This window comes from Vicia villosa, unplaced genomic scaffold (assembly GCF_029867415.1).
Source record: "Vicia villosa cultivar HV-30 ecotype Madison, WI unplaced genomic scaffold, Vvil1.0 ctg.001763F_1_1, whole genome shotgun sequence".
Taxonomy (NCBI): domain Eukaryota; kingdom Viridiplantae; phylum Streptophyta; class Magnoliopsida; order Fabales; family Fabaceae; genus Vicia; species Vicia villosa.
The window spans coordinates 312,319-335,835 of record NW_026705720.1 but is presented as its reverse complement, the minus strand read 5'-3'; the positions used below and the strand labels follow the sequence as shown (position 1 = coordinate 335,835).

The 23,517-nt window shown below is 34.8% G+C and overlaps 2 protein-coding genes across 5 annotated transcripts; both read right to left on the bottom strand.

The window, feature by feature from the left end:
• Window positions 1-1,961: 1,961 nt before the first annotated feature.
• Window positions 1,962-3,992, bottom strand: LOC131636511 (expansin-A20). The gene is made up of 4 exons (XM_058907125.1): window positions 3,466-3,992; window positions 3,171-3,303; window positions 2,770-3,088; window positions 1,962-2,562 (listed from the first exon to the last, which is right to left on the bottom strand). Exons 2-4 carry the CDS (start codon window positions 3,301-3,303, stop codon window positions 2,259-2,261), a joined length of 756 nt encoding a protein of 251 aa, XP_058763108.1. The 5' UTR covers window positions 3,466-3,992; the 3' UTR covers window positions 1,962-2,258.
• A 679-nt stretch (window positions 3,993-4,671) lies between these two features.
• LOC131636510 (uncharacterized) lies at window positions 4,672-16,285 on the bottom strand. 4 transcript variants are annotated; one of them, XM_058907124.1, is made up of 10 exons: window positions 15,854-16,285; window positions 15,527-15,744; window positions 15,230-15,343; window positions 14,751-14,875; window positions 14,529-14,644; window positions 12,898-12,979; window positions 8,938-8,997; window positions 8,748-8,855; window positions 7,448-7,493; window positions 4,672-5,124 (listed from the first exon to the last, which is right to left on the bottom strand). In XM_058907124.1, the coding sequence occupies exons 4-10, from the start codon at window positions 14,847-14,849 to the stop codon at window positions 4,910-4,912; spliced, it is 726 nt and encodes a 241-aa protein (XP_058763107.1). In that variant the 5' UTR covers window positions 14,850-14,875; window positions 15,230-15,343; window positions 15,527-15,744; window positions 15,854-16,285; the 3' UTR covers window positions 4,672-4,909. The 4 variants fall into 4 exon arrangements, with proteins under 4 accessions (XP_058763107.1, XP_058763106.1, XP_058763105.1 ...); XM_058907123.1 differs by lacking the exon at window positions 15,527-15,744; XM_058907122.1 differs by lacking the exons at window positions 4,672-5,124; window positions 7,448-7,493; window positions 8,748-8,855; ... (3 more) ...; window positions 15,527-15,744; window positions 15,854-16,285 and adding an exon at window positions 9,005-12,675 and having other exon boundaries at window positions 14,529-14,544.
• Between the last annotated feature and the right edge of the window lie 7,232 nt (window positions 16,286-23,517).

Here is a 23,517-nt window from a genome sequence, read left to right as displayed (position 1 = left end):
CAGTCATCATACCATCTCTCTTCATAAAATTAGCTCTTGATCAATGTGTTGACCAAAAAGTCAACTGTGTTGACCAAAAAGTCAACTGTGTTGACTTTGGTCAAGAAAACCCTAATTTGGGATAATCAGATGAACAACAAGCTTGTATTTTCTAACCAATGCTCTTACTTGAAGGTGAGGAAATCCTGATTCAAGAATGCCCTCAAAAGAATAATGCCACAGGACCAGACCTCGGACCTTTATATTTGATCAGGAATTCTTTGAACCAAGAGCCTCTTTCTTGTCACCTTTTGGGACAATAACCATGATATGAATGCATGAATTGGGTTATGACCTAAATGATGTATGTATATGGATTGTAAGCCAGATAAATAGGGTAGGACAAATTTGGGGTATGACACTCGTCCCCCTTCGTTGACGACCATCAGCCTTCAATGACGCGTGACGATCGTCACGCTGTAGCAGGATTAACATATTATCGTCAAAACATCATACCTCTATCAATTAACATATAAAATCATCGATTATTCGCCACTTTTGACCTTTTATTCATCATAATCATAACACCCATATGAACACAAACTCATACCAAATTCACCAACAAGAACATACAATTTTCATGGTATAAGTCACTGCACGAAAATCATACAATTATAGTCATTACATCATATATTCATGGTAATTTCATTCATCACATCAAGCGTTCATCAATGGAAAAAAAAAAAGGAAAAACCTAATGGAGATTAAGGACTTCTCCCTACTCAATCATGCAATTTACACCATATTTAGAGTAATCCCGCCCCCCCTCTTTACCTTAAATTTCCAACAACAACTTCAAGCTCTAACAATATATTTTCTTCCTTTCTCAACCTTGTTCTCCTAGGATCTTTTTCTTGTTTTCTACGTACTGACATAATTAGGCTCTCCCGAAATCCTTTTTATTCCAAAACCTAATTTTAATCTTTTAATTATCTCACTTTGGCTCAACTCCTTTACTTCTCGCCTCATTATCCCTTTGTTTATATTATTTCTAATTTCCACCCCAATACCTTTATTTTCTAATTATTAATTTTATTTTAATTCTACTTATTTAATTAAATAATTAAATTAAATCATACTCTACCAACCCCAAACATCACATAAACATATAAATTTCGCCAAACATTAATTCATAGCACATAATAATTATTTTAAATAATTAAATAAAGCACAAAATCAATTAAAATAAATAATTTAGAGAAACGGGGGTGTTACAAGCCTTATCTTCACCTGTCTGTCGGGGCAGCGTTCCACTCTGGATGCCACTGGGTCTTTGCAACCGGTGGGCACCAAGGGACGGTCAGCTTCCTTGATTTGGTGATCCTTGAGGGTTACACATTGAGGAATCGAAGAGCGGACGTGAAATCATGGAAAACGCATGAACCAAAACTGTTATGTTCTAGAACCAAAATATAGAGCAATCTGTTGAAGAGGAATCGCAAACAGGTGTTACTTATCTTCAATACGGTGGCTGGGAGTGGATCTACAAGGTTAGCACTTCAACGCCCATGTTAGTTCAAGATTCATGATGAATGTTGTGAAAATTGAATATCAGAAGAATATACCTTACTTTTCTTGTGAAAAAATTTTATGGCTTGAGTTATGTGAAGTGGATTTGAGCTGATTATTTGGACATTTAGCCGACCCAGAACAAATATGAAACTTTATTATAGTAATTTAATTTTTTTTAATAATTTTGTTAAAAGTTTAAATTAATGGTTTATTTATATTATTATGTAAACATATACGTCAAATATATATATTAATTTTAATATGAAATAAATTTGACGAGTTTACATATAAAAAATACATGTCGAATTCATCTTAGGATAACAAAATTACTTAAAAACTCAAGTCTAGAAACTTGCTCATAACAAGGTCACAAAACCAAACTTTCAATTTTACTAGAGTTCACTTGTTGAATAGTGGTCCAAAGGTTTCCGAATACTGAAATCTTTAAATATTTGAATACTTGAAATCATTAGAAAGGTTTTCAAACAACCCAAAATGATTTTTCTAAGAGGAATGTTTTTAACTTAAAGGACTAAATTAAAATTTAAAATTTAACTTGTATCAAAAATTAATTTAGCATAAGATTTTATATTACAAAAATGTTGTTCAATCATATTTTCACCCACACTGGAACAATTTGATCATGAATCATGAAGAACAAATATACAGATCTTAGTGTACCATGATTCCATGAATCATAGCATTCCTTAAAATTGTTTTCCTTGATATGTCTGTCCAAATTGCCAGTTGGATGGTGCTACATTGTAAGATGTGAGTGTTTTTCCAGTGCTGCTGGTTACCTCAAAGGACAAAGGCTGATGTTGAAGGTTGACATTGCAGTGCCAATTCATTCCCCAATTCCTTGCCATTGGTATCCATCCTGTTCTAGATCCTTTCACTTTCACAGCAAACACTTCACCTTCTAGCCCCACATTAGTGATTAGGACTTGATAGAAATGAGAACTTCCACTCATTGTGAATTTCAACCCACCACTTCTTTCACACTTGACTCTACATCATATTTACACAAACAAACATTTCAACTTATACATATATACGATATTAGATTAAACGTGATAATAATCTATATAACATAAGATTAAACGCGTGTCTGATGTCTGATATGTGTGTGTATCGTGTCTTGGAAGATAAATTTATCAAATAAGTGTTGGATTAAATTGTTAGTCGAAATACATTGTTTAAAAAGTCTATCTCTACCTTCTATACTGAACCGGAATAATATCGGCATATCTTTTGGAAATTTCAGAAAATGCAGGCAGTGACATCTCAAAATGTTGTCTTGGAAAGTTACACCAGCCACCATAATCAACTGAGAGACCATAATTAGGAGGACAGAAATCGGTGGCAGTAACTATTACAGAAGGGCTTCCAAGCACACACCACAAGATATGGTCAACACATCTGATCTCATAGCAAGCCCCGCATGTACTCCCTCTGTTGAACAAAATTGTGCTTAACCCAACACTGTGTTTTCCATAGCTAGCTCTGTGAAGATCTCCGTAACCACAAGCTCCTTCTGTACCCCAACAACCATGTAAAATTATGACAAAACATGAATTATTAATGTAAAAGAACCAAAGGAAGAGAAAGTAATGCACCTGTAATGAGGGATCCCTCTGTGTCTTTGGCATATGTTGCAGTGGCTTTGCTCCATTCTTGATCCTTATAAGCAACAATGTTGAATGAATGTAACAAAATCAAGTAGAGAAGTGTGGACTGAAGAGCACCCATCTGAGATAACACCAATTAGAAATTGATTATTGCTACTTTACTTTTAACTGTGTTTTGTGTTTTTGTCATATGTGGGTGGAAAAAAACCCTTCATTGACGTGTACATGAAATTTTCCAGTGAAGATTAAAAAAGTGAAAAATATATTGGCATATTAGAGATACCTGTGGGGTCAACGAGCTAAGCCGAGATATAAGGTAATTTGTTGGTTATTTCAAGGAGGGTGTCCTTGTTAATGTTTTGGTTTGACTCTTTGATGTTTGTCTCTTCTTTCTAGGCGAGAAATGGAGAGAGAAGACAAGGGTTTGAGGCTTTGTGGTTATGGCCGACACATAAAAAGCGGAAAGCTCCATAACACTGTAATGTGAAACATTGACTGTCAAACCCAAAGGGACGCTTTATTAATCATTTTGTTTCTCCCCGAGAGGACTTGAATCTTTTAATTATCAAGTTCATTTTTCTTTATTCATTGTACTTTGTTGAAAAAGGAAGCTTATCCTCCTTTTTTTTTTTATTTATTAGAGGGCTAAAAGCCCAGCTTATCCTCCACTTAAAAAGAATATTAACTCAGATTAACAAAATTAATTAAACTAGGAAGTATTTGTAAGAAAATAGAGTTGTATATTGATACGTAGAAAATGGCTTGTACAGCTAATATTATATGTAATGGTTATTTTCAATTTCAATTAATACAAACTATGTGAACTATTTAAGAGAACAAGACCTTTTTATTAGTTTTATTCACTCAGCCATACTCCTTTTTGTCAAGTTCAGTGTTTCGAAAATACATCTCCAAAACTCCTTTTTGTCAAAATTAGGCCGTGCCTTTTTTTTATTCCATAAAATTTACGAACATGTATTATTTTTTTAATTTCAGAACAATTTATGTATTATTTTTTTAATTTCAGAACATTATATTGTGTTTATTATCGTTTTTTATTTCTTATATTTTTTTGTTTGCATTATTATAACATTGATGATTTTTTTTTTTTTTTAAAAAGGAGTATTTCTGAAACAATCACTTTGTGGAACATTTGGATATATAGAATTTTCAGAATTTTATTTCACCCCTTCATCTCCAAAACAAACACTTTAGTGGAGCATTGATGAGTATTTTAGAATTTTCAAAATTTTATTTCACCCCTTGCATCTCCAAAACAACCACTTTAGTAGAGCATTAAGATATAGATCTTCGAAGAGTATTTTAAAAAATTTCAAAATTTTATTTCACAAATTCCTTCACTTTTTCAGCTCTTAGCAGTTGTATCATATGTGGATGCAGTATGTTAATTTAGTCATTTTGATGTGTAATTGAAGTTATAATTCGCATATACATGTCCTTCATTACATTCGATAAATCAGGATTTAGATATTTAAAAAGTTATTAATAAAAAATAATTAATTTAATTTTTTTGGTATACACAAGAATTACCTAATTTGAGTGATAATATCACACTCTATCCCGCATGAATTTTAATCAATAAAATATACTGTGTGGATAGTAGTATTATTCATCTAATTATTCACATTTTCCTCCCAAGGAATTTCATTAGCTTTAGAAAAGCTAACTCCGATGATGAAAAAGAACTTTATTTCCTAATTTTAATTTTAAAATTCTTGGGTGAGTAACCGCTTCTCTTCCTCCTCTAACCTTGCAAGCCATTTGAGTCCAAGATCACATCCTGCTTTTGCAGCTATCTGAAATTTTTCTTTTGCCATCTCTACTGGATCAATTGCAATACTTTCTTTGCTCTTTCCTCGCTTTTGAGCAACTGGGCCTCTCTTCAAACTGAATTTTATTATTGATTCCGGAATTTTGACACCTGAGGAACAATATCCTTTCTTTTATTAGTATCGTAAAGCTGCATGCAATCCACCAACCTTATTCAGTCAGAAAAACATAAAAATACAGTGAAAAGCAAGCCATCTAAAAACAACAAAGATTGTTTGTTTTAAGGCCTATTTGTATTAATGTTTCTAGTAATCTTGTCTCCCGATTATAATTCCCAAACCATAGTTTGAGACTGTTGAATTTATGAGTTTTAGATTAAATGATGAGAGGAATAACAAGGGCTTGAATATTATTGTTAATATAATATTCACCTGATCATTGCTTGATACAAAGACTAAACAGTAATTTAGATTTATAGAGATACATTATATAACTAAGAAAGCATTTATTGTTCTTTCCAATTTAATACCATAACTACTGTAATGATAGAAAACAGAGCCGGAATTAAAGGGTAACTTAGTCAAATGCTTGTGTTGCCTAAACGCAAGCTAATAAATCCTCATGTGCTATGAAAAATGTGACACGAGCAATGGAACTTCTGTTTATCGACAAGATTGTTACAAGTAGTCTAGAATCTCCAGATCAACTCACAGACTAATTTTACTATGCCTGTTTTAACTCCATGTTTTTTGTGATCCCAGAATCACTCCAATTTTGCTATATCTCAAGCCTATCTGATATTACTTTCCTCTATACCAGAACCCAACACCTAAGCTATTGATGTTTCTTACATGTTTTTGGGGTGAATTATGGTAGAGACTCAAGCGACATGCAGTATTCCTAATCAACTCATTACTTTTAGTTTAAGATAACTTCATTGAATCATCTCTTACTCGATTAGAAAGCTCTGTTGTAGAGTGTAATTGTTCTTCGGCACGCATTCACCCACTGCAAATAAGTGTTCTATAATGTACTAAAGCTTTGGTGTCTGATTTATCTATAGACATTTTAGCCCCTTTACTTTTAGTTTTAGCAATCACAATCATGTTGTCAGATCCACATTTCAATTCGCAGGTTTGTGCACGAGATCATGATTTTGCCACCTCTAAGCGAGCTCGTGCCAGGAGAAAGTCTCATATAGTGTGGGTGATGCAAAATTGCCACTGAAAGCTGTAAACTCGGCGAGATGGTGTAATTCTGGTGATTCAGCAAAGATGCGCTGTAATGGATGCACGGCTCAGGTATGCGGCCTTGTTCTGGAAAAATGCAGACTTCGGTTTAAAAACCCCTAAAAAAGTGTTCACAATAAAAATAAGGCTGATATTTTGTACTCTCTTTTTCTTTTGCAAGGAAACCTTTGGTATTCTCTTTTACCTATAGGAAGCATACCTTTTTTATTCTCACTTCTATTAAAAAAGTATAAACTTCTAACTTGACATTGATAGGATCTTAGCGCTGTGTTACGATCCCTTGACCTACGATCTTGAGCCCCCTTCCCAATCCTGTCTAGGATCTTGATTCAGACTACATTGATCATATCCATAAAATAAATCTTGTGTAGAAATGCTCAATTTCAACCACATTTTACATGGTACTGGTAGGCATTACAAATATAGAGCTAAGTGTCTATAGTTTCTGTGGAGATATGCCCACATAAAGGCTGAAGAAAGTGCCACAAATACTGATTATTGAGCATTACTTTGTTTCCTAGAATAAGAGAGATTTGGTAATTGCATTACCTTCTGGTAGGGACTTGGACAGAGGGCCAGATGCATTTACTGATGTGGGTCTTATTACCAAGTAGCCTATTACTTGAAAGGTTTATTTTAGAAGAAAGGTGGGGTAGGAGAGAGAAAAGGAGAGGCTGGTGAGGGAGTCAACAATAGGAACGATGTGATTCAGTGGGTATTTGGACAGAGGAATACATGAAGGAATAATCATGCAGTGCTCACTCTGTTCTGGTTAGGAGAATTGATATTCACGGTTGTATGAACAATCTGCTCTATTATCCCATTACATCATAAATAACATACACTACTTCACTGCATTGCTACTGTTTATTCATTGCCTTTACTGTAATTTCTCTTTTGATTGTTTTGTTTTCCATCACCATCTCTCCTCATTACTCATTAGTTGATTTCAGTTTTAATTTTCCCTGTTTATGAGGAATTATTGTATTTCCTTTTTTGTGTTCCCTTGACTGAGGAATTAGTGTACAAAAATAAAATTTTACATATTCAGCCAATCACATCTCACCACATTGATAATCGTAGAGATATTTTAGAAACTAAGACAGCAAAATGGCATAATAACAATAATGAGATGGAATTTGATGCACGGGTAAAACTTTTTTACACTAACAATACACCAATTAAATCCTAAATAAAATGAAGAACACGGGAAGATAAGCTGACCTTTAAGAAGAAGAGAACCATATGCAATAGCTGCCCCAGCATGACCCTACATATATATGGAATAAAATTTGTAAGTGGCATGGAAAAATCTTTAAAGCAACTATGAATTAAACCAGTTCAATTTTGTAAATGACATGAAAGCAATAAATCTGTTCCGCTAAATTATGTTGTTAATTTCGGAAAGCGACATGGCACGGTCAACACTAAAATAGGAGCGGCGCCAAAAGCAAAGGAAGTGGTAGTAGTAGTAGTAGATGATGAATTTGGTGATCAAGAATATACTGGAGGATGAAGAGGATGCTAGTGGCGGAGGAAGTGATGATGAAGACTTAGATTTTGATGATTCTTGAACTTTTATTAGAGTTTTGGTGTTTAGTTATTTCAAAATTTAGATGCTCAAGTGTTTGTTTTCTTGAATTTTATTGCTATTTAGAAGTATGTTGCAATGTTTTGCTTAAGACTTATGCCTTTTAATGGTATTTGGAATTGGAAGTATGCTATTATGTATTTGGACGTATTTTATTGCTCAAGACTTCATGAAGTTTGAGTTTTATTTTTAGTATTTGCTACTATATTTTCAGCCTGTAAAGTGCCATTAAAATATTTAATTTTTAGTGTCCGCATAGCTAAAATAGCGCCCGCACCGATCCCAATTTGGGGTTCACCGCGTAGCGCCGCTTTCCGAGATTAACAACATAGCTCTTCATGTGGAGCCAGTCTCATTCGCCCCGCACCCTCTCATGGCATCTTTGGGTCGGATGTGACTTGGGCCGCTCTCTTATGGACCCCAAACAAAGTCACCCCATTTCAAATACTTTGTTAAGAGTCGCACCAAACATCAAACGTATACATCAAACAAAACACACTTAATTCAAGTCACATTAACTTTCAGTAACCAGTATAAGTTTTGAAAGAAAAGTTGGACTAGACGTGAAACTTTGACAAAATTTTAACTTCTAAGAACAGTGCATGAGTAATCAATGAAACCCTATTGTAGTTCATAACTCATGAAACATTTATTCGTAGCTTTTCATGAAGGTATGTATAAGTACTCCAGCCCATGCCAAAACTTTGTCAGGTGGTTTAAGGTATGCCCAAGAGCAAGTGCAAACTAGATTTCAAAACAGCATAACCAAATGACATACAATGTATGTTGAAATCAGTCTAACTCACCACACATGAAAAAGAATAAATGGACAATTTGTCCATAAATACTAAGAAAAAATGTTGAAAATCTAACACTATATGCATGGCTTTTAAAGAAAATTATTTGATTAACTTTGATTAATTGATATATTACCTTCTCTGATGCCCTATGGAAACACCATAACGCCGAAGCAATATCTTTCTTAACACAGTCGCCAGTCAAATATACAGCACCCAAAAGGTAAAGAGCATCTGGATGCAACTAGAACATAACACGCACCAATAAGGGTTTTGTCATACATTCTGAAATCATGGCAAGATCCAACTTTCATAGAGTAACATACCTGGTCCACAGCTTTCTCCAAATAATAGAAAGCTTGTTGATCTGAATGGACATCATCATTCTGTCTCCAAAAACAATATTTTAAAATATCTCATTTACAAAAAAAATCTAACAAAAATCCAGAACCTTCCATTCTCCTAAAGTATCCAGTTATGAAACATTAAGAGAGAAAAAAACTCAAGAAAGGTAGAAGAAGATTACATAGCCAGAAGTACTCTACTCAAGTTCATCTTAGAAGTCAAATATATAATTGTACAAATGTAATCAAGCAAGAAAAAAACAAAGAACCTGTTAGGATCCCGAAATTCCGAAACAGAAATTAAAGAAATAAAACAGTAAAACTTTAGGAAATAAACGGAATTTGATTAATGATGAAATATAAGATGCAGAAAGGGAAGAATCCCAATCTACCCCAGAGCCAAGCTCCTACAGAGAACAATATTCTCTGTCCATAACTAAAACAAATGATTTCTCCCCGATACCTATACTCTTACTTTCCACCCTCTTTATAACCAACTCTACCCGTTCTCTCTCCTGTAACTAACTATCTCCTCTAATCTTCTACTTTTGATTACTCCAAATGGGCCTAAGCCAATTGGGCTTACACACACATATTTGGTACCTAACAATACCACCCCCTTAAAATGTGCCTTGTCCTCAAGGCAGAGAAAAAAGAATTCACTTTCCAGTAGCTGCTGCCTTGTTATAACCTGCAGTATTGAACAGAGATTTTGGTTGCTTGATAAACTCTGCTGTTCCACTAGAGGCTTCCTCCCTTGTTGGTGCTGAGACATTTGTGTACTCATAGTATTGAATTCTTGTGTGGTTTGGGCCTGAACATTTTCCATAGATCCTATACTTGAGCAACACAATAAAAGTTGCAACGAACTGTTGCTGCCATTCAAACTCCCAGATTTTAAAACCTGGTGCTGCCCCATAAACACATCCTCCAATGGTGGGTTTAAGAAAACACATATGATTGATCTGAACGGTGGGGATATTGACCCAATCATGAAAAAACATTCTTTTCCACTGAAATAAAAATTGACCCATGGTAGTTCTTCTAAAAACTCTCCTTGTACAATAGTTGAAAATTAGGGTCCTTCCACCTGGGTCCCACTGTTCAGAGGTTGATGATCCGGTTTCAACCCTTTGAACCACCCAAACAATTTCCCCCGCTCTACATTTGCATCGTAGCCTGCTACTTTTTTCAACTTGCTGAGGAAATAGACCCTCATCCATCGCAACAACCCGATTCACTTGAATAACAAGCTTAGTTGATGCTTCCAGCCTAACTATGGTTGCATCTCCTATACTCTCCAGCATCATGTCAACACCATTTGTTATAGAGTTTCCAAACAACAAAACAAAATTTGCAGCTCTAACCAAGTAAATGGCAGTGAGGGAAGAGCACATATACTCATTTATCATGGACTCATGTTGTAGGTGTGCACTCTGATAATTTGTGTATTGGAATAAACTTTCTTCATAGGTTACATGATTTGCTTCCATATCCATGAAGTAGGAAATAAAGCTTTTAAGTGTATCAAGTAGCCCCCGAAAAATTGAGAGATATTGAGTGAACAAAACATATGTGGAGGATTGCTTCATTGCCTTCTCAAATTTTCTATATTGAAATTGGGACTTACCATGCAATGATGGGAGCAAAGAATTCCATGAACCATCCAAGGTATGTACCCACTTGGCAGTAGCATAGATAGACATCTGTAAAGCACTTAGTACCTTGACATGGTTATATACCCACTTGGCAATAGCATATGTAACCATCTGTAAGGCACTTAAAAGAGTATTTCTTCCATTTCTTGTGGAGTATGGAACTGAAGGATATTTTTCCCCAATAGTATTGAAATGCAATACTTCTATAAAGGCTCTAGTTAGGGGCAATGGGAAAACACAACATATTTGGTCAACACAATTTTTTTCCCAATTCTCAAGTGGTGTTTCTGGGGTTGGGTCCCATATACTACAAACCCATTTTTCTTGAACCCCATAACTATCAACAACTTGGGTCAGACCCATTAAATTAAAGAATTCACCCAACTTACCTAAAGACAAGTTTGCCCTTCTATCACCCTCTTTCACTCGACCCGGATTCTCCATCATAAGCACCCAACGTAACTCGTTCTGCAGTGATGGCATCGTAACTATACGGTGGACGGCAATTGACTGTTTCAAGTGTGGAGGGACTGTCTTAGGCATTTCTCCGACCATGGTGGAGCCCCATGCCCTTTGAATCTTCTTCGCTGCACAGTATAGTTTTCGGTGTGATTCTTTTTGAGAAAAGGAAAAGATGATTGAATCCTTCAGAGATGAAGAATCGATGGTGTCATTGTCAAACTTAGACCTATAATTATCTAAGCGGTCGTAACTCACCTTCACCCCTTTTTTGCGAGACTTACGATTGTTTTCCCCTTCGACTCCCATCATCATCAGTTGCTTCTTACCGTTTACCCTTGGAAACTCTTCCAACAATTTTTGTTGTGGTGGACTCTTCACATGGTGTTTAACATCTGGCGGCTTTGGTGGTTTCCTCACTAAAGAGGGTATTGTCCAGCTTGATCTTGTTTTGATCGGTGGGGGTTGCAAGATTCGCCGCGGTAGTGCCGTTACAAATCGTCCGGCGTATGTCGGCTTCAATGGTGATCTCAATTCTCAAGTATGATTTATGTGCACATACTCTCTCCACCATTGTGCTTGATACGTTTATCTTCTCAAACCTTCCTGATTCAACACACCCTTTGAATTCTTTCACTTCCTTGCTTCCTGTGATATCCATATTGAGAAATATCGCCATTGACCGTAGTGGTTCTTGCATCTTCTTAGTTTCAAGGGTTAATCCTTTGACGTCGGTTCCTTTGCACCAATCCGTAGTTGAGATCTCCTCTTCTTCATTCCTCTTGTCAACTAACATCTGGTCTTCCTCTATCACCGATTCAACACCACTATTCTTTGACTCCTCATTATTTTCAGTTAGAATGTGGTCATCGCCCTGGTTCTCCTCATCCTCTGCAACTTCAAGCATATCCCACAGATCTGGGATGAAATTCTTGATAAAGGCCATTTCAAATTCCTTCCATGTTGCACTTTGATGGTTTTTCTTCCAAGAATACCACCATAAAGAAGCTTCTCCTCTCAATGCAAACAGAGTCACCCAGTCTACTTTCATCTTTTCTGAAATCCAGCGGTTGGCTTCAAAGTACCGATCCAACTGGATCAGCCACCAGTAAGCGTCTTCCGTTCCATCAAAGATTGGAAGTACCTTCTCCGACAACGTCACTGGCTCTTCCTCGATGCATCCGGTAGGTCGGACCATTGTTAGGATCCCGAAATTCCGAAACAGAAATTAAAGAAATAAAACAGTAAAACTTTAGGAAATAAACGGAATTTGATTAATGATGAAATATAAGATGCAGAAAGGGAAGAATCCCAATCTACCCCAGAGCCAAGCTCCTACAGAGAACAATATTCTCTGTCCATAACTAAAACAAATGATTTCTCCCCGATACCTATACTCTTACTTTCCACCCTCTTTATAACCAACTCTACCCGTTCTCTCTCCTGTAACTAACTATCTCCTCTAATCTTCTACTTTTGATTACTCCAAATGGGCCTAAGCCAATTGGGCTTACACACACATATTTGGTACCTAATATCCCAACCAAGCCGGTCCATATGCACATCAGCCCACTATTGTCCTCCCCAAGGTCATATACCTCATCTGTTAACCACAACAATATAAAATACAACCTAAATCTACAATAAATAAATCCACAATAGTAATGGATAGTCGTTGTGTCATGTGTGATTTGAGGAGGAAAAGAAGAATTATTCTAGTAACTGACTGAAAATCATGATTCAAGTCATTGACTCAAAATCTTCAAGTTTGGCTATAAAATGTACTAAAACAGTCCTCACAATATAAGGTGTAGAGTAGCCTCACCTCTACTCTTAAATGACAACCCAGTGCATATTGTGCATCAGCATCACCCATATCTGCCGCTTCTACCAATAATGCTGCCGCGCTGTTGCCAAGGGAAAAAGGAAAATATGACTACATATTAGCAGTATTTTCATGTGACTTGAAAAAGAAACAAGTTCGAAAAACTCAGCATAGCATCAGCGGAAAGGGGAAAATCAATGGGAACTTAGAACTATTTAAAAGGAAACAGAAAGAATAGGAAACAATCAAACCACAAAACTAATATGGATGTCATTGATGACAAAAGGAAGAACCAATTGTGTTTTAAACAGCTACTCATCATATTGCAAAAAATGAGATTTATAATATGTATTAAGGTGTTCGAGTTCATGTAAACTCTGAAGTTTACTTTTCTGTTCTTGTAGATAGCTACTCAGCAGAGTTCAAATCATAAAGAGGACCAACACAACTTCATAGCTATGCAGGGACTCCATGTTATGATTTTTATAATAATAATAATAATAATAATAATAATAATAATAATAATAATAATAATAATAATAATAATAATAATAATCAGCGTCATCTATACCATGATAAAAAAGGAACTCCAAAAATAACTACCAATTTTGTGGAAACTTTTTCCTCTACAAATTTGCCTTAGAGAACTCAATTCTTTTCCAAATTTAAATTTCAAACTATGAATTTTGAAATTGAAATTTAGATAACATAGACATTATGAAATTGAAAACAAGCGATTCAAAATACACACAGACGCACAACTAACCTCCCTTGAAATCTATTTAAACATCATAAACACCTTTAGTTTTTAGATTGACACTAGCCTCCCTTATTTTTTTTCCTTTAAGTGACAAACTCCTCCCCTCTAAATTAACATCGTTCGTGCTCTGTTAGAAGAACAAAAAAAATCTCAAGAGTCCTCCACTTTCACTCAAGCTACAAGTCAGCCAAATTATTCCAGAGTATTCATTGCTTTTTGCTGAATTGCATTTTATTTTGTTTCAGCCAATTTGATTTGTATCAAGATAAAAACACATGAATTTGATTTGTTGGTTGATGCCGTTTATTTTTCTTCTACATGACGACCCATGTCACCGAATTTGATTTGGTGTTTTGTCGAATGCATTTTACCTTTGGTATTTTATAGCATGTTAATTGTGTTTTTATTTGCTATCACCCAAATTTCACATCCCTAAAACCATACATGAAGATAAATTGTAGAAGATAAACATAAACACCAAACAGAGTAGCACTATATAATGAACTTCGATGAACAAATGGATGACCAAAATAGATATCTGAGTAAGGGAGACAAAGAGCTTTACAAATTATTTCACTAGTGGAATATGGAAAAGAAGATGAGTAATAACTTTGATGATTTTTTGTTTCCTTTTACTAAAAAAAGTTTGATGGGGTTAAAACAAGGGAGGTGGGTGAATTTTGGAAACTATAAGGGGTATGTTTAATATTTTAACATTTTTCAAGGGAGGTCAGGATAATTTGCCCACACAAAAAAATAAAAGATAATAAACTATAGATATGTTCTTGGCGTAGTAAATATGCATTTCTTAGATGAAAAATAGGTAGAGCATGAAGAAACGAGACATAATAGAGGATAAAAGTTGACTTACACAGCCTTATTAGCTCCAGGAACATGGTATTTCATATGCAATCTGGACAGCCAATACCTAGCATGAGTATTGGTGTTATCCGCCTCCAAAGCAAGCTCAAAATTCTCCTTTGCAGTCTATTTATGAATCCCAAATCAGCAAGGGTATATTTATTGTTCTCTCATATAAAATCTTAAAATAAAGAAGCAAATGGTGGCAATAGGTTATGAAAGTAGTTATTACATTAAGAAGAGGGATGAGACGCCTATCATTGAGCTCACAATAATCAATGACTCTATCAACCTCCTTCAAAGCATTCCAGCCTTTGGCAATGAACTCCATGGCTTTCTTGTTCCTGCTATGCAATCCTCTCTGCATATAATTTCCACCTTTGATAAGCAAATATGTTGAAACACAGTAATAGTCTAGCTATCCAGAGCACCACACTTCAATTTTATTTTATTTTAAAAGGCAAATGTTAGTGGTTAGGGGAAAGGAGAAATTGTTAGCAACTGAACCCTGAACAATACTCCTTCAGTGTCCCAACTCATATAACAGGGCTACACCTTCTGGGACACCGAAGGTTCAAATTGATTGTGTCTCACACATGTTTGAGTCTGACACCGACACAATAATGACATGTTAGTACATTCAATTACTTTATTTTCCCCAAATTATTATCAATATGTCAGTATGGTGTTTAAATGTAAGAGTTTAATAACATGCCTGTTGGCTGAATTGGAGACGAGAAAAAGTGGAGGGCTTCGGAATGAACTTGCCCAATAATGCCCTGGGCAGCATCTTGTTAAAAACAATGTGATATCAACTGAGATTTCCTGTAACATAGAAACAACAAAAGCATAAATCCGTCAATAGAGAACACTTGCACCATGGGTTTAAAGCACCCTGCATTATAGTTAGTGGCAGAGCTTGACTATAAAACTTGGGTGGCCAAAATAAACTAGAAAGTTTGACTACTCAACGATATCAAATCAATTCAATTAGAAGTAGAAAAGTACCTAACTAATACAATGCAAGAGCAATAAAATACGCCAAAAACAGAAAATGATCCATCGCAGTGGATAAAGTAAGATCCACAAAATACCCGACAACAAACCAATCAGAGTGAAATAACTCAATAGCTAAAGTATCGATGAACAACAGCAACAGAAACCCAGTATAGAGAACAGATAGAACATCGATGTACAACAACATCAACAAATCAAATCACAGAAACCTAACAGCAACAGCAACAAATCAGTCGCGGTGGAGAACAACAACAAGTTCAGCGGGGAAGAACAACAACAGCAACAAGAAGAAGTTAATCCCCAAGGAAATGAACTTACTGTTCCTTGAGGGATGAACAGACCCGACAACGGCGCGAGAAATAGAGACGCTCGCGGATGGGGGTAATGCAACGGCGGCGCACCAAGCAGAGCGGAGAGAGACAGAGAGAACGGTTCAGTCCTCACCGGCTGCGTGGGAGAGTTTGCTGGGTGAGGGTGATGAGATATCGCAGGTTAAGGTTTATGTTGAGGGTAGGGAATATGAGGGTATTTGGGTAGTTTCACATATAGGTTAAAAAATCCTGGGACGACCGTGGCCATACTATGTCACCTGCAAGCTCCGCCAAACTGGTCTCAAATGGCGGTGGTGCGTGTTTATCGTACTAAATTCAATTTCTACTATAGCAGAGGATGCACACCGCAACAGAGAAGGAAGACAAATAGGGGAACTTTGTCCCTCTATTTTTGTTTTTTTTTTTTTCAAAAGAAAAAGGAGAAATCAAATAAAGATCTGCATGTCAAGACTAAGACTATTAACAATGGTTTATAAATTCAACACCTTCCTTTTTCATTTTTTATATTACACATCATCTTCTCTTTCTTCCACCTAATAAATCAACACACATTCAATTTATACTCACTACAATTATTTTGTTTGATAAAATTCAACATCCTATTCCACCACCATTCACAATGACACTACAAAATTTAAATATTCAAAACAACCAATTTTATGGACCCCACTCTTTCCACATTCAACATGTTGAAAACTTTCAACACCAATTAATACACCTCACTTTAAACACCCTATTCAACACCCTCATTGTAAGGATTCAACTATTGGATTTGTTTTTCAACATCCCCATTGTACATAGCCTAAGAACTAGCCGCATGCAAGGGTCGTCCTGAGCATGGGCTTGCAGGGCGGGAGCCCAGGGCCCCATAATTTTAGGGACACCACATTATTTTATACCTATATATATTAAAAGAGAATTTTTTATTAAAAAATATTTGCTAAAATTTATTTTTTTGAAAAATATTGAGTAGCAAATATATAGGGACACTACAAAGTCAAAATTAATAAAAGAATGTAGAGAATCTGGATTTGTAAATGCTAAGGCTAGTGATGAAAAGATTGAGAATGAAATGGAGATTGGATCTGCGTTTATTGAAAAACTTTAAATTCGTAGAAAACAACACTATGATGTAAATTTATCTCAACTCACACCACTGAATCTTGAGTCTGCTGAAGAGTCTTTTCGAATTTACTATTTCTTATATATTTCAAACAATTGGCTCACTTGATAGATGATTTGAGCAGTATAGCACATATGAAAATATTTTTGGATTCTTGTTTAATATTGAAAGGTTTAGATCATTATCTAATTGGAACTTGAAAGCATGTTGTAAACATCTTGAAACTTGTTTAAACACGACGATTCTTTTGATCTTGATGGTGAAATTTTGTTTGAAGAATTGAAAGTTATTAGAGAAGTTTTAACAGTTGAATCAAAATCAAGCTATATGATATTAAGTTCTTTAAAGACTTTTAATTGTTTTCCTAATGCATGCATAACTTATAGAATAATACTGACTATTCCTATCAGTGTTGCATTTGCTGAGAGAAGTTTTTCTAAATTAAAATTATTAAAATCTTATTTAAGATTTACTATGTCACAAGATATATTAAATAGTCTTGTGTTGATTTCAGTTGAAAATAATTTTTTGAAGAATCTTGATTATGAACAAATTATTAATGATTTTGTAACAAAAAATGGTAAGAGGATGATATTTAAATAAGAAGAAGAAGAAGAAGAAGAAGAAGAAGAAATCTCTTTATAGTGGTTTATGTTTTGATATAGTATAAACATTAATTTAAAGATCCATAATTGTATTCTTTTTGCATAATGTCAAATGAAAATGTATTTTTTATCTAATTATTTCTTTTATCCTAATGTATATATTGTTAAAAAAATTTATAGAGGCACCACTCTTTTGGTTCGCCCATGGCACCCGAATTCAAAGGACCGGCCCTGGCCGCATGAGCTGTACCATTAGTTTGACGTTTAACAAATTTGACCTCAAAGTTATTTCGAGACACTAGCATATTTTAGATACTATTAATAATTATATTGTATTCAGAGTAGCATGAGTTGCTTGAACCACTATTTAAGAGTCGCTTTCAAATAGTCGCTTTCAAAAATTATATGCTTCAAATTTAAGTTGATTGCTCCATGGATTGCTTCCACGATTTTGATCTTTCTATCTTAAAATTTGATTTATTGGTCTCTCAATTTTATTTTATTTTTCATGATTTTAATCCTCTTTAAATTTGAGGCCAAATATTAATCATCTGAAATACCGTAGCATTTGTGATTAAAGAATGCAATTCTATAGTAAATATCAAACAATCCCACAAACGAGTAAGAATTAATAAATAGATATAGAGATAGGTGTGAAAAGAAAATCAAAAAAATAAGTTTTTTTACAGGCAAAAGAAAATGTATTGCTAAAAGTACAAGAGGTACTCGACCCTAATACAAAAGAAAAATAGATAACGCTACGAACACCCCAAACTCAATATCAAGAGGATTAACAATTCAATCTTTCTTATCACATAAAAGAACACCCTTCAGTCTAGCATCAGCTCAATCCCAATCCCAAGAGAGGGATTTGACCCAAAAAACTGAATCTTCCACGTCTATGTGCCTCCTTTAAAAAGAATCTCATCTCTAAAGAGTCAAGTGACCCTAACAGAGGCAAACTAAAATAAAAGTCTCATACCAATATCTAGGGCGAAGAGATTACTATAAGATAGGGTGGGAATATACCAGATCAACTAACATGAGCCTACGACATAACCTACACATGTCCAAATCAGACCAGACTTTTGTTAAAGTAGAAAAGACTTAGGATTTTTTATAAGTCTATTTAGTTAAAATAGATAGGCCACGGCCATGTAAAAGTCTTTTAAGTCTATCGAACCGACCTATTTAAATAAACATGAATATGTTTATTATTGTTATATTGTATTTTATACTTTGAATTAAAATACGAAAAATAAAACAAGGTTATCTTGAAGAAATTGTTGTCATAAGTTGAAAAATCCTTATGAACAATGTTATAAATTATTGTCATAAGTTGTTTCAATATGTTCTCTCAAACAAAAAATACCACAAAATTTATACTAATAGATAAACTCAAATCAGTAAATGAAAAAATCATTTATGTTTGTTAATATTATAATTGGTTAGTCTATTTAACATTAGTTGAATTGCTTATTTACAAATATTCAAAAGAAGTAACCTTTTAAGTATGCTAGTAGGTTAATCAGACCTTCAAAAAGGCTAGGCTTGTAACACCCCTTTCATATCCCAAAATATTTAACATAAAATCAGAGAATAAGCATGCATATAATTCAAAAGGGCGTCACATCGATATTTTCAAAAACTAAAAGCTTTAAAAAACCGACAGCATTTATCCACAATACACAACACACCTGGTCATTTCAGATAACACCTAACATTTAAGGCAAAATACTCTTTTTGATCCCGTAAGTTAACATCAGGGTTCAATTTGGTCCCTTAACTTCAAAAAGTTCCATATTGATCCCTTAACTCTTCAAAAGGTGTCATTTTAGTCCTTTTTGTCATATTAGCGACGAAAAAACTCAAAAATTGGTCGCTAAATCCGTCGCTAATATGCCAAAAAGGACTAAAATGACACCTTTTGAAGAGTTAAAGGACCAATATGAAACTTTTTGAAATTAAGGGACCAAAATGAACCCCGAAATTAATATACGGGACCAAAAAGAATATTTTGCCAACATTTAATCATAATTCATCCAGAATATGCATTCACAGCGAAAAATACTAAAATACTCATGTATTCCATTAAATGATTCATGTCCCATACCATGATCATAACTCAATAACACTCTCAATATAAAATAAACCATAATCAGAATATTTGGCTTAAAGCCTCTCAAACAACAAGTAGCCAAATAAACAGGTTCACAAGTTGTAACATAACACATAACCAAATAGAAACATGAGTTCAACACGCCTAGTCTAACCAATGTTACATGACTAGAGCATTGACTCGCTACTTAATCATCAAACAAACTCGAAAGCTCTCCGACTAAATCTCGTACGAACTAAAAATCGCCAGAACCTGCATGTCGCCAAACGAGGGCAACATTAAAACAGAATGGTGAGAATACGAATCATTATAAATAAAGTATAATAAGATACAATGATTCAATCAACAATTATAGGGTTTCATCACACTTATATAACCATGTAAATAATACTAACCAACATTTATTTCACATGTTACAAGCATACATCAAAACTCAAGGAGTATAATATTAAATTCCAAAACTATATTCCCAAATAATACACATAACTATAATTATCACATAATCATATATTTTACCAAGTCATGTGTCCAAATATCACTGTTGGAGCGGTAAAGCGGCAAGCAACAAAAATTTTGGAAGTATTTATCCGGGAAATTATCGTGTCACAGAGATTAGTGCTATTGAATTGTCGTTCGACGGATTCTTAGTTCTTGAGTTTGGGTTAAATGGGTTTTAAGTAAACAGGAAAAATATAACATATGAACATAAAAAGAATTCATTCTTGATAGAGAATAACTTATCTGGTTTGAATCTAAACCACTCCTCACAAACTTAGATTTATCACTCCGCCGTACTCAATCTACAATACTCATCAGAATCACCACATATCCCTCACATCAATGTCCGTTTCTGCAACACCGACGAGAGTTCAACTATATTGCTCTTTCGACGATGTCTCAACCGATCGAACAACACAGAGACATTAAACTTATATATTATGTGGATGTTAAACCCAAATCCTATGTCTAGAATCTAGAACTAACAGGTATTCTCCTAATCAAGATTCACAAAGCATATTTCTATAACAACATAAATTCGAAGCGATTAAGCAAAAAGATCAGAAAAACACCGATTAAGATTTGTAAAGCAAACTTTATACAACTAGTAGAAAGAGTAACAAACACCCATGGGTTTAGAGTATTTACATACAAACTCAACAAAAGAGAAATACAAAGAGAAGAGAAGAAGATGAACCAAACATTTCTTGGTTTGTCAACACCAATCGATGAGAAAATTAACCTCCGATTATCCATTTGCAAGTTCTAAATGTTGTTTCCAAGCCAAATCTACCAAAAAATGACCTATGATGAGTTAGGGTTCAAAAATACCCAAAACATAACCTAAAAAATCTGATTTTCGCCTATTTATGCAATTTTCAGTTCTGTACAGCGCGCGTCGCGCCCACACTGCTGTCATAAAAAAACAGCTTTTAGTAAAAATGACGTAACTTGATAACCGTAATTACGATTTGCGTCCGGTTTGAAGCGTTGGAAAGCTTATTCAATTTCCCATCTAACAATGACAACATATCAACCAAATTGGTGATTTATTATTCTTTGGTTTTGAGCTTTATTCGTTGACGAGTTGGTTTCGTTGCTCAAAAACGCGCGTTTGAAGCCTTGTCTTCGACACGTTATTGCTCATGCTCCAAGTACGCCTCAATACCTACAAAATGAATAGAAAACTATCAAAAAGTATATGAAAATACAACTATTCACAAAGTATACGTATTTATACACAAAACGGGGTATTATTCAAACGGTATTAACAAAAAGTATTAATAAGTGCAACAAAATATATATACAAAATAAGTACATTTTTGCACTTATCAAACTCTCCCGAACTTGAATTTTTTTGTCCTCAAACAAGGCCAAATACTCAAATCGCAAAAGTAAAAATCCAAAGAATCAAGAATCAACAAGATTTGGAAAAACGAAATAATTGTACGGTTCAAACAAAAACGCACAAACAAAGTAAACACTTACCACAATCCTGCAACGAACATGAAAATGAAACGAATCCTAAGTACAAAAATCATACAAAACATTCTAAAACAAAACAAGCTCAATCACGAATCACGCCTAGCAAAAACTCATCGGTAGATGAAAAACACCGAAAGGTGAGGACTTTGAACACTCATCTAACAATCTTGCAAACAAAAGACAAAATTATGCGTTCATCTAAAAATAGTATTGAAAATGCAACGGCACGAATCACAAGGGTTTTCAAGGTTGTAATGTGGCTCGGTTAACAAATAAGTGATAAGTTCTAAAGCTAATCGAAACAAAAACTTGCCTAAACCTAAGGGAGTAATTACTTCCACAAAGTTTCAAACAATACAATTCCAATCCAACTTTCTTCTTCATCACAAGTTTCACACCAAACATAAAACTTATTAGCACACTCTTATTCATACTCTTTTTGTTATTTTCTTTTTCAAACTTTTTCTCTTTTTTCTTTCGTTTTCTTTTCTTTCTTTTTCACATTTTTTTCTTTCTTTATCTTTTCTATCCACAACCGCATACCAATCACAACATAAGTAGATAAACATCCTCTGCCCAACTTGAATTCAACCACAACATAAAGTGAATACTCCCTACTTTCTAAGGAAAGGCAAAAATTCAAACTATAAATCATAATTGAGGGTTCAAGAAAACAAAGAGTCAACATCCATACACAAATGAAAACCAAACGCTCATAGACAAGCATTAAGCAAAAACAATATGGATATTGACCAAAGGCTCAAAGGAGGTACTAATGGTCACACACTCACAAGGTGAATTGATATTTGGCTATGGTAGTTGTGCTCAAAATCAAACAAGTGCCTTGATCACTTTCGTGCATTCACAAAACCAATACAAACGAAAGATTAAACATAATAATATCCAGTTAGAACAAGAAATGTCAGTCTCTCGCATATATAGACAATGGAAAGCCACCTCACATTTATGGTAAAAAGGGAAAACTAATTGCGATTCAAGTCATGAGCAAGTTATGCAAAAAGAATGAGTAATATGAAACGTGTACTAATGAAAAGTCTCATAAACATGCTATGCTATAGAAAGTGATAAACGAGTACCTTGCGACGTACAAATTTGAACAATCATTACCGCACAACCGACATGTTGAATATATCACAATCGGAGAATTACCAAATGCGACTCCAAGTAATCGGGCCAAAATTTGAGTCTAAACCACAACAAAATAATTAAAAAATAAAACTATAAAATATCATACTATAAAGCCTTGGTGTAAGTGGGAAAAAGGCTAGCCAAGTGAACCATTAAAAAGAATTCATTGGCCAAAAGTTACAAGGCGCGCGACGCACCCTCAAGACCGCGGGACGCGCGCAAAGTTCTCCCAAACCAAGCTCTTCAGCTCCCAGGCCGCGCGACGCGCCCTATTTGCGCGCAATGCGCGCTACACCAGAAAAAGAAAAACCAGTGCAGCAAAACACAAACCACGAGCAACCTCCACTTATCACCTGCACTACTCATTTACAGAAAAACAAAAAAATAAAACTGTTGGGGTGCCTCCCAACAAGCGCTTGTTTTACGTTGTAAGCTCGACACCTTTATTGTGCACGGTAGTAGCTTCCTCTACGATACGTCAACGCTCTCGCCTCAACGCAACCTAAAGAAAGTCTCCTGAGCATACACTTGAACAAACGTTACGAAACAATAAAATTTACAACAAAACTTAAACAACACATATGTGCACATACTCAAACATTAAGAAAAACACAATTTACAACGGAATGGTGAAATTGACTAAACAAGTTGAAAAGTGAAGATATGTAATT